Source organism: Bufo gargarizans, chromosome 5 (assembly GCF_014858855.1).
Source record: "Bufo gargarizans isolate SCDJY-AF-19 chromosome 5, ASM1485885v1, whole genome shotgun sequence".
In the NCBI taxonomy this organism is placed as follows: domain Eukaryota; kingdom Metazoa; phylum Chordata; class Amphibia; order Anura; family Bufonidae; genus Bufo; species Bufo gargarizans.
In genome coordinates this window covers 444,881,414-444,893,100 of record NC_058084.1, presented here as the reverse complement: position 1 = coordinate 444,893,100, position 11,687 = coordinate 444,881,414, and the positions used below count along the sequence as shown (strand labels likewise).

At 50.1% G+C, this 11,687-nt stretch overlaps 1 protein-coding gene across 1 annotated transcript in view; it reads left to right on the top strand.

The window, feature by feature from the left end:
• Positions 1–382: 382 nt before the first annotated feature.
• The window catches only part of ARHGAP21 (Rho GTPase activating protein 21), a 149,284-nt gene continuing 137,979 nt past the window's right edge, over positions 383–11,687 (top strand). The window contains 1 exon segment of the mRNA XM_044295259.1: positions 383–640. Coding sequence (XP_044151194.1) covers positions 563–640 — 78 coding nt within the window. The 5' untranslated portion in view covers positions 383–562.

Here is an 11,687-nt window from a genome sequence, read left to right as displayed (position 1 = left end):
CTAACCAGACTGTTTGCTGCACAGTTCGGTCCAGTCCGCTGGTATCGCGCCCAGCAATGACCGCCCTCCCCTAGAGCAGCTACCCTAAACGCCTTCATCCCCGACCCACTTCTTAAACATTCAGGAGGGTGACGTCATTCACCCCGCCCAGTTTTCATGCCTCGGTGTTACTGGCGTCATTTACCCCGCCTCCTTATCTTAACCTCTTCGCCGCTAGAGCCGACTAAAGCCCCACGTACTCGCCAAAGGCGCTAAAAAAAAATCCCACCGCCGCCTCCGAAAAGGTTAAAATGGGTGGGCGGGGCAGGTGACACGGATACCGCCTCCCGATTGGCCAGAGCTCTGGAACCACGCCCCCTCCCGCTCTCAGAGCGCCCCTCGCTCGCACACACACTCTCTGTACACTGGGGAGCGGGTGACACGATGTCCGCGGTTCTCCGGCAGAGCGCAGTCCTGCCCCGGCTCCTCCGCAGCACGGTGCCCCGGTGACATGTCACCGCTCTCCTTCCTTCCCTCCAATGTGGACTCCTTCGCTTCTCCTTGGTAATCCGCACGGGGAATCATGGCGAGCCGCCGGACAGCTCCACCTGAGGGAGACGGCGAGAGGCAGCAGCAGCACATTGGTCCGGGCACTGAGGAGGTGAGGACGCGGTATAGGCCACCTGTGGGGCTCCGGGGGGGAGGGGGTGTTGCCGCTGGGGGTAAGCCGCTGCTCGCCTCCTATCCTAGCGGTCCATAGGACCCAGTGCACACAATGCCTTGTCCCAGCAGTGCCCGGGGACAGTCCCCAGTGTGGCCTCCCTGCCAGGAGTAACCCACATTGTCTATCCCCCCCCCCCAAAGTTGTTGCTCCTCCCCTTTAATTCCTTTTTTATTCTTGGGCAGCCAGTGGATTCAGACAAGTGTCATAGACTGGAGCGGGCTGGCTCAGCTGCTGCAGAACCTCTTTAGGGAGGGGGTGTTCTGGACAGCCCTATATATTCTTTGTGCCTGGTTCCTCCAATAACGAGGGGCTGACAGATAATTGACTCATTAATAAGCTGTAGGTGCCAAATCTTATTGGCGGGCACCTACCAGCAATGGCATGTACCCCCCCCCGATTCCCCTATCCGAAATGAAGAATCGTCCTCCTCTGATGAAATGTCGGGGGTCGTTCTGCTTGATCTATTATTGTGGTGGTGATGTCACTAAAGAAGTCCTGGGCTGAAATCGTTTATTGGTTTTGGCCTGGATCCGATGAGCGTTGTAGTTTGTATTTGCTGGTGACCGTGATGTGTCAATTAAGGCTTAAGCTGTCATTATGGGCGGTGGTATCAGTCCGCTGAAAAAGTAGTCCTTATTTATTTTATCTTTTTTCTTTCCGGAAATGCCGCCGCTTTTATCTATAGGCTGTGTCTGGTATTACATCTCAGGACCAATGATATGAATGGAGGTGAGCCGCAGTACCGCATGCCGCCTGTGGACATCGGTGGCGCTGTTTGCAGAGGGAAGAAATCCTCTCTAAGGCAGGAATCACACATGCATTTTTTTATTTATTTTTTTGAGCCCTGTGTGATTTCAGCGTAAAGAAGAACCCCGTCCTCCAGTGACTGATCCCTGGGGTACATTCCTGTAAAAGCGCAGAGATCTCCTCTCATTACTGCGCTGTGCGAATTGCCCGGATTGTTGCTGTAAGTTGCATTAATGGAAGGCGCTGGCTGCTGGTGTACACGTCTGCTGCAGAACCTCTTGGAGGGGGTGGTAAGGTCGTGTGTCTGTTCTCTATGGTCATTATCCCGCCGTTCCGTGGAGCATCTTCCTCGGGGGAGGGTGGGGGGGAGATCTTGTGCGGACAGGTTGTTACTTGGCCTCTGCTATGTTGCCAGCTGCTGTGTTTTCGCACTTGTGCTGTCACATAGTATCACTGCCATATGTTACATTGCTGGAGCCGGGGGGCCACTTGTTTGTGTGCTTTCAGGGGGACCTGATCCCGGCTGGGTCTCGCCCTGAGCGACCCTGTATCTGTGTGTCACACTGTAGTCGGTGGCACCACCCCGAGTCATGGAAGCCACCAGATCAGCAACACGGACGTAACACATTTAAGGCGGTATTACACCACGGGTTTTGAAAATCCACCTACAAAGTTTGTGTTATGCGTTTTTTTTTTTTTTTTGTGTGTGGCCTTTGACCTGTGTGTGTGATAGTTTTTCAGTAAAAAAAAAAGGGCATTCCCCCACCGCCCCCCCTCTGTATCCGCACCAAAAACTGTACAAAAAACAGACGCGCATGATGGACAGTAACAATATATCGGTAAGTGCCTTGTGCTAACTTTCTCTACATGATAAATGCCTCTTGCCGAAAGTGAGAGAACCCCTTTAAGGGCGCACTACAGCCCCTCGTACGTTTCTCCTGGGCCGTTGACCACCCAGCTGTGCAGAGAATTGCAGCCGGCACCATAAGCGTCAGCAAGGTGGGCGCCACAGACCCTGCGTTTTCCGGATCGCTGGGGGTGGGCAGCAGCATTTGATCCTAAAGTGGGGATATATCCTACTGATAAGATCGGAATACCCCTTAATTCTCAGATCCTCCTTAACTGCTGGTAGAAGATCAGGCTGTCTTAGGCTACTTTCACACTAGCGTTTTTGCTGGATCAGGCAGGTTTCGGCAAAAAAACGCTTCCGTTACGGATAATACAACAGTCTGCATCTGTTATGAACGGATCTGGTTGTATTATCTTTAACATAGCCAAGACGGATCAGTCATGAACTCCATTGGAAATCAGTGGGGGACGGATCCGTTTTCTATTGTCAGAGAAAACGGATCTGCCCCTGTTGACTTGCATTGGGGGTCATGCCGGATCCGTTTTTCCCAGGACGGGAAGCAAAATACAACATGTTGCGGTTTGCTCTCCGGTGTGGGAACTAAACGGAACGGAATGCATTTTGGAGCGTTCAGTTCAGTTTGGTCTCCATTGACAATGAGTGGGGACAAAACTGAAGCGTTTTTTTTCCCATATTGAGCCCCTATAACGGATCTCAATACCAGAAAACTTTAACACTAGTGTGAAAGTAGCTTTAGTTCTTGAAATCTCCAACCAACATCCAAGGTTTGGATTCTTGTCCGTTTCCTTCAGATATTTTGTAGCCATTATCTAGAACGGAGATGCTCAACCTGCGGCCCTCCAGCTGTTGCAAAACTACAACTCCCAGCATGCCCTAAGAGCTGTAGGCTGCCCAGGCATGCTGGGAATTGTTGTTTTGCAACAGCTGGAGGCCTGTAGGATGAGCACCCCTGATCTAGAAGATATTTTAGAGATCCCCTTTAAATGGGTTGTCATTATAAGCCCCCCAAGATTGGCCCCGTGATCAGTTTAACTCCAGAAACCCTGAGCGATCAGTGGCCGAACACCAGCCATGAACAGACCCAGAACTGTGGTGAATAGAGGGGCGGCCGCCCTACAGGATGCCCTGATGGGGCACATATAGAGGGGTTGCATTGGTCGTACCCATGGTGGTATATGTAGGAGTAGTGGACCCCTTCCACGAGCATGCGCGCTGGCGGCTGTCAGGACAGAATCTGCACTGACTTGCCTGGTGGAGACAGCAGTGAATTTCTGCACCTTTCACTCACCAGCGGCAGCTGCGCGTCTTGCAGGAGGCGGCGAGGGCCTGCAGCGCTGCTGTCACCCCCCCCCCCCTTATCACTCTCCGCCGCCTCCTATCACCAGTGATCAGCACAAGCCTTGGGCGGCAGCGTCGGACTTGGGAATGAAGCAGGTTAAATGCTTTACGCTTGACATAATAATCTGCCTCGCATTTCTGGTTAACTCCCTTCTGCGACGCGCTCGCCAGTCGAAGGATAAACCTTTCTTTCATTAAGACATTCGGCAAGTGCACGACTTTTCCTTCCTGCAGCCCCGGCCGAAACCGGCGAGGAGGGGGGGGGGGGGGGGAATCCCTGTAGGATCTATGAATCTAATATATCCAGTGATTTTTCTTTCCTTCCATCATCGGCATTGGGTGTGTCCTGTTGACTTATTTAACACACACACCTCAAGTAGGAAGCTGGAGTCTTAAGATTATCCTTAGAATTCACCGGAGACGTCATCCTGGACTGAGAGCCGCAGAGATTTCCGCTTTTAGATGTCTTATTAGTTAGGTACAGAATTTCTAGTGGACTGGACTTACAGGGGAGTTCCCAGCTCAAGATTTGTGGTATGTTGCTGGGATATGCCAGAGGGGTGCGGGTCCCACCTCTAGGACCCTCTCCTATCTCCTTAAGCGCCACCACCCTCCATTCCACTGCCGAGCTATAGGAATTCCAAAGGTAGCCGCGCACACCCGATTTGACTGTTTTTGGGCGTCCCATAGCAGTGAATAGAGCGAAGGGGACCCACTTCTGCAGGATAGGTGTGGGTCCTACCTCTGGGGTCCACTCCTATCTGTGGCACTATGCCACAAATCATGAGATTGGAATATCCCCTTAAAGGCCTGTCACCTCTTCTGACGCATTTGATGTAGTAATTAATTGCATCCACCATGTAATAACTATTCTGGAGCATCTAGTCTTATGACTGTATGATGTACCATTCTTCCATTATTCATTCTAGAATTTTATGAATGCAGTCTGCACTAGGGGGTCCAGTTGGGGGGGAGGGGGTCCCCTTCAGTCTGACACTGGCAGCACTGATTGGATACTGTCGGACTGTGCAGGGACCTCCCAACAGCTAACACCCAGCTGGACCTTTGACATGTCATTCATACATTTCTAGTAGGGATAATAGAGGAATGACATAACATAGAAGAATAGAGGCTTCAGGATTGTTGTTACCTGGAGATTGCAAGTAGTTTCTAACAGGGATGTCAAGTGAGGTGACGGCTTCTATTTAAAAGGGCGTTTCCCAAGTTAAAAAATGGGATGAAAGGCAGACATGGTGTTAAAAATATTAATAAACTCACCAGGTCTGATCACTGGTCTCAGTGGTTTCATGGTGGTGGTATACCACTGAGGCCAGTCGTGGCTGCAGTGGCGGTGCTGGAGTGAAGGGGGTTTGAGCTGGCAACCATCTCTCTTGGCCGAATCCTTGCATGCACTTGTATAGGAATAATGGGAGTAGTAGTTGCTGGCTGATAATAATCTAAAGTGTATGGCACATAGCAGGAGGCCATGAGTGGTCTGCAGTGGTCCCTTCTTCCTCCCTCTGCCGTCATATCTGGGGGGAATGAATGCACTTATCTTGTCTGCAGAGGGAGAGGTTGACGTGAATGGCTGACGAGGGAGCGTCCAAAGGTTGACCCTGCGCTGCTGGAGGTGACCGGCTGACTCACACCAGGGTTTCTGTTCCCACACAGACCACAACGGTCAGGTCCGCCGCGGTGCATGCAGGTTGTCAGATTTCAGCGCTCCGCTGCTGCCAAGTCCAGAGGAGGAAGTCGTCCGCACGATGGAGAATCTGGTTTGGGTCTTTTCCCAGTTTACTATAGAGCACCCAGCGGCCATTGACTGGTTTCATGTAGTAGCAGAGCTATTTCGCGTCTGGTCTCCTAACTGCGGAGTCGCCCTCTGTGACACCTGTGCTCTCTATAAACTGGTGGGCGCAGGCTGTCCTAAAATGACCTTTGCTCGTGGGGTTGCAGGAGATCTGGAGGAGGCCTGCAGAAATCCACGTGCTTCACTGGAATGGTACTGGTGTTAATTCCTGCAGTAAATCTGCCACGTGGGAATATACCCTTACCTCGCTTGTGTGTGGGGTATTTGTGATTTAGGAAGGTTCCTTCAGAGGTTTGATCATGTTCTCAAAGGGGTTAGCCCATCGTAAACATTGGCATATCGCTATGCCAGCCTGTCTCTAGAACGGGGCCCTCAAAGTGAAATACACAATCCCTTTATAGGAGAGTGCACAGCGATATATCTGGCCACAGGTTGTCTTTGGTATTGCAGCTTCTGCCAATGGAGCCAAGTTGCAAGCCATGACCAGGCGCGGCGCTGTTTCTGGAAAGGAGTCCTATTTTGCATCCCTGTGCAACAATCCCGTGGTTTTTTTTTTTTGGTTGACCAGTAAGGCTGCCCTTGTGGCGTCCTCAGCAGAGGGTTACCCAGCTTTCCCAGTGCTCTGTATGGCACATGTGCCTAGTTGCACGGCAGGAGCAGATTGTAGTGAATGTTACTGCCTACGTTCAGGGTTATATTGTCTTCTGCTGAATCGTCATCGTTCCCCCTGAGATCCTCGCTCGCTCTGTGAGGTTCTGGGCGCTTTCACTGAGATATGAATCTGCCCACAGTCTGCTGCTTAATATTTTTCTGACCCATAAAGGGCGCGACGCCTTATCCAGTGGTGATCTGGCAGATGTGCGGCTCCCCAGTGCTGAAAGTGTCAGGGCGAGGTCAGTGGAGGGTGGAGGTTAGTGAAACAGATCCGGATTATTATTGTGGCGGTGAGGTGATTCCCTGTGGATCTGCAGCTACTGGAAGCTGCAGCAGTTCCTGAAATGTCGTCCTGCTCCTTTATGGGGAAGAGAAACCCCATCCCTATTCGTGTAATCCCATTAGACGCAGGCTGATGATGAGAGTTGTGGTCTGTCATGCCATTACTGCTATCACATAATTCTTTCATATCCTAAAGGACATTGGATAGTGTCAGACTGTGCAGAGACGCGCCCCAACTGGTAACACCCAGGCGGACCTTCATTGCAAATAGAACAAAGTCCAGCTCTCAAGTGGTAAAGGTGCTCTGACCTGCTGGCAATTCATTTATAAGCTTCTAATAGGAATAATAGAGGAACACCACAACCTAGTCATATGGAAAGACGTTCCAGAATTATTTGCAAGTACTGGTAGTTACTAAAACAGATGTCAGGAGAGATTAGACGTCTTTAATGTGAAAGATCAATGAAACCACAGTGGTTTTACAAAATTTTTTTCAATTTGTAAGATTGTGGTAAAAAGCACAGCAGAAGCCACAAGTTAAGCGACTTTCACACTAGTGTTTCTATTTTCCGGTATTTAGAACCGTCATAGGGTCTCAGTACTAGAAAAAGCGTTTTATGGGGACAAAACATAACTGAACATAATGCATTCCGTTCCGTTCTCATACCGGCTGCGGTTTTCTTTACGTCATGGGATGCATGACCCACAATGCAAGTCCATGGGGACGGATCCGTTTAACTCTGCCACAATAGAAAACGGATCTGTCCCCCATTTACTTTCAATGGAGTTCATGACGGATCCATCTTGGCAATGTTAAAGATAATACAACCGGATCCGTTCATAACGGATGCAGACTGTTGTATTATCAGTAACTGAAGCGTTTTTGCTGAACCCTGTCGGATCCAGTGAAAGTAGCCTAAAAACTCTATGTAAACAGCTATAGGCAAAACATTTTTCTGTTCTGGTGTCTTGAATGATTGCCCTTCCTATGGCTCGTGCTGGGCCTTGTGGTTGTGTATTAAATAAGGAGAGAAAAGAAGAAAGGAATTGCACATTCACTGCTAATGCTATGATCTCATCCCTGCGTTCCTGCAGGAGACAGCACTAAATAGCGCATGTGTACCACCTCCAAGCTACATGCTAAATGAGGCATTTGTGTACATTTTGATCAAAAGGCAATAAGCCCACTCACCACGCCAAGGTTGCCTCTGAGTGGGTCCTAACCTAAAATTGGCGCGGCGCTTCGCGGCTTGTGGTTGTGTCCTCACCCTCCCAGTCCAGAGGTCACCTGTGATTCACTACTTCTCTCATCATGTCCTTTTGTGTATTTTGGTTTGCTGCCTGCTCAGGTATTGGAAAGGTTTAAAGGGGTTGTTCACCCCATGGGCCTTTTGGGTAGTCGCCCCCCTTCCCTCAGCTTGGCTGGACTTGCGGAGGGCCTCTTACTTACCTGATCCCCGACCACTGGGTTCCAGCTCAATTGCTGCCTCACCCCAAATCTCCAGTCTCCCTGCCTCAGCATCCAGTTTGATGCAGGCCACGTGACCAGTGACTTGCTGCAGCATTGATGTGCCCCCCCATGTGACATGACACTAGTTCACTTGATGCATGGGGGTCACGTCACTGCTGCAGCCAGTCATTGACTGCAGGTCCCAAGACCAAGCTAACTCTGGAGATCCGCAGTGTGGCTGCGATGGAGCCAAAACCCAGTGGCTGTGGACCAGTATGATTCCCTCTATGTATCTGACCACGCTGGGTGGGGGGTCTGCCCAAAAGGACCCCCAGGGGTGAAGAACCCTTTTAATAGGGCAGGCTGTAGCTGAAGTGGACAAGCGGGAGGTTTGGGGGTAGTGGGAGAGGAGTAGTGTTAAAGTATAACTATTGACCGTGCAGATAAGGAGAGACCACTGATGGGACGCAGTGCACACTGTAATCTGATTACAAAGCTGCACCAGCGGAGGATCCGTCCCCTAGAACGTGACTGTTACACAGCAGAGCTCACTCAGCGGAGGAGATGGGAAAAGGTAGGCGTCCATGTACAAAGCAGAAATGAATGCTCCCTGCCTGAATAACAAGTAAAGAATCTTTTCAGAATTGAGATTTTTATTTAATTAAAAAAAAAATCAGGACTCCATGGTGAAAAATGGAGCGATTTATTGCATTGATGTAGTCTATGTACTCCCTCCCGTTACATTGCCCGTGTGCATGCAGTTTCATGATTGCAGTTTATATTTTTTTGCATTGCAGCGTCGGATGACATGCAGTTTTATGGCGTGTTATAAGATCGCATCACTGCATACTGAAGTCGCCAAACGGCCCGTGACCACAAGATGCCCCGTGTAAATGAGCCACCCGTCACCTGACGAGTGATCGCTCCCGACTCGTAAAAATCGTTTAATAAAGTATCTGGCACAGTTTAACTTTTTTTTTTCTTGAGTTGGTTTGTTTTATCTCTGGGCTTTAAAGATGGCGGCACATCTTCCTGTATGTGTGGGGTATTTTATAAAGTGGCGCTCGTAGCGCTGGGGCTATATATCGGGAGATCCTCCTGACGTCTAATGCCAAAGATGTATGCAGTGGGAAGAATTTATCATGTGGTAAATTCTGGTGTAATCTGCACCAAATGTATCAAATTGTTGTTTGATAAATTTGTTTCTTTAATGACGCTTTTCTCTAGAGATGCTACTCGAGATCTTCCCGGCCGCCCCTCGTGGACATTGCACCTTGAAAAGTCTTGGGGACACATTTTCTAAGACTGCCGCTTTAGATGCCGGTGTTAATAAGCCCCTGCACTGGCGGTAGATCGCCAAAGTTACGTGGAGGTGCTGCTCACTGTCTTACGTAAGCATAGAAAATGGTGAATGAGACTGTTTGCCGGCCCTTCTCCGTCCACTCCTCCCCCACTTCTCTTAGACCTGAGCAGGGAATAGTCATAGATTGCGGGCGCAAAGGAACTTTGCGCCAGAAATGCGGCTAACATAGGCGTATTTCTGTTTTAATAAGCGACCCCCCCCCCCCCCCCCCCTAATCCCACACAATCCAGGAGATTCCCCCCCTCCTAATGTGCACCGAGCCTTAAAGGGTTTCTACCACTTGCATATGACATATTTGGTGTTCAGACACTAGCGATCCGCTAGTGTCTGATGTACCATACAAGCTAATTATTACATTAATCCGTTCGGCCGTTTTGTCAAAAAAAGCACTTATATATTTATGCAAATGAGCCTCTAGGTGCTATGCGGGCGTTTTTCCAGCACCTAGAGGCTCCGTCTACCTTGCAGTTTGCCGCCCAGCGCCTCGCTCCAGCACGCCCATCTTCAACTCTATTCGATCCTCCCCCCTGCTTCAGCCTTCCGAAATCTCGCGCCTGCGCCGTTCGTCGAGGCATTCGGCGCAGGCGCAGTCAATGTCTGACCGCTCCCTGCTCAGACATTTCCACTGCGCCTGCGCCGATGTCATCAGCGCAGTGGAAATGTCTGAGCACGGAGCGGTCAGACATTGACTGCGCCGAATGCCGCGACGAACGGCGCAGGCGCGAGATTTCGGAAGGCAGAAGCAGGGGGAGGATCGAATAGAGTTGAAGATGGGCGTGCTGGAGCGAGGCGCTGGGCGGCAAACTGCAAGGTAGACGGAGCCTCTAGGTGCTGGAAAAACGCCCGCATAGCACCTAGAGGCTCATTTGCATAAATATAAAAGTCCTTTTTTTAACCAAACGGCCGAACGGATTAATGTAATAATTAGCTTGTATGGTACATCAGACACTAGCGGATCGCTAGTGTCTGAACACCAAATATGTCATATGCAAGTGGTAGAAACCCTTTAAAGGGATTCTGTCTCCTCGTTTTAGGTTATAGAGATGCGGACATGCACGGCTAGATCGCCGCTAGCATGTCTGCAATATAGGGCTGTGTCCTTTTATTGTGTTTAAAAAATGATTTTATAGATATGTAAATGAGCTTTGTAAGGAGCCCAAGGGGCTGTACTAACCTTCTTGGAGCCCAGGACCGCTCCCTGTGAAGGAGCCCAGCACCGCCTGCGTCCTCCGAATCTCCTCCTTTCATCAGTTAGATTGGCGTAATCCTGCGATGCGCGAGCTAAAACGAGGTGACAGAATCCCTTTAATTTAAGGTGACTCTGTACCCTCAGCAAACGTTTGATATCAGAAGTTTAGATCGGTGGGGGTCTGAGCACTGAGACCCCCCCACCAACCGCTCTCTCTTTGCACTAGACAGAAGTGAGACGGGCCCACAGACTTTCTACTGAGTCTGTCTTGCTTACTGTCCTGCAGCTCGCGCGGAGAGAGAACGTGCTAAGCGAGCACTTCTTGCCCCTCGTTCTAAAAATCAGTGGGGGGGGGGGGGGTCGAAGCGCTCAGACCCCCCCCAATCTAAACTTTTGTCCCTATGACATCAAAAGTACGTTGCACTTTAAGCTTTAAATTCCTCATGTAGTTAGTTCTGCAGCTTAAACACTGCATTATTCCTGTTCCTCTGTTATTCCTTCTGGAAACATTACCATCTGGGTTTGCGTCCTTAATTGGTTTAAAGGTGCCTTTACATGACCGTATGTAGTTTGTGGTACGCAAAACGGGGATCCACAAAATTATGGATGCAACATGGACTACTTGCGGACCGCGAAATACAGATGACCCCTTATTCTGCCAGCACTAATTGGACAGCGTTGATTCATACGGACGCACCCTTTAGACAAGAGAAACGGCACCAGGTTATGCCTGCATTTCCAGGAGGAACTACAGAACAGGCGGCACTGTCGCAAATGTAAAGGTTTTAAGCAAAAATATCAAAACCAACTTAGACGAGCTCCCCTTTCTTCCGGTTTGGAGCATTGCTGCGGGTGGGCCATGTTTGGGTTTTGTTACCCCCGTTGTCCGCGAGGCATTGACCTGAGGTCGGCGCTGAGTGACGGACGAGGTGTACATTTCACTTTCCAGCAGTCTGCTCTGGAGATGAAGTTTGCTCGGCTACAGAGAGACAGATTGTGAGCAAACAATGGCGGCGTGATCCAGACAGCGGCTCCTTCTACCCTCGCCCCCCCCATTGTTCTGGGGGCTACCTGCTGGGAATGCTTAGACAAACGTCCGCACTGTTTATCTGCTCTGTGTACTCTGCCTCCGTCCTTCTGGTAACCAAGGATGGAGGACATTCCAGGTCTGACGTCTCTGCTCCCTGGAAGAGCTCAGAAGTGGAAACTTGCTTGACGTCTGTAAAGCCGAAGAAAGCTAAACTTTCAGTAAGCTGATGTCCCCTCTGCCCGGCGGACGC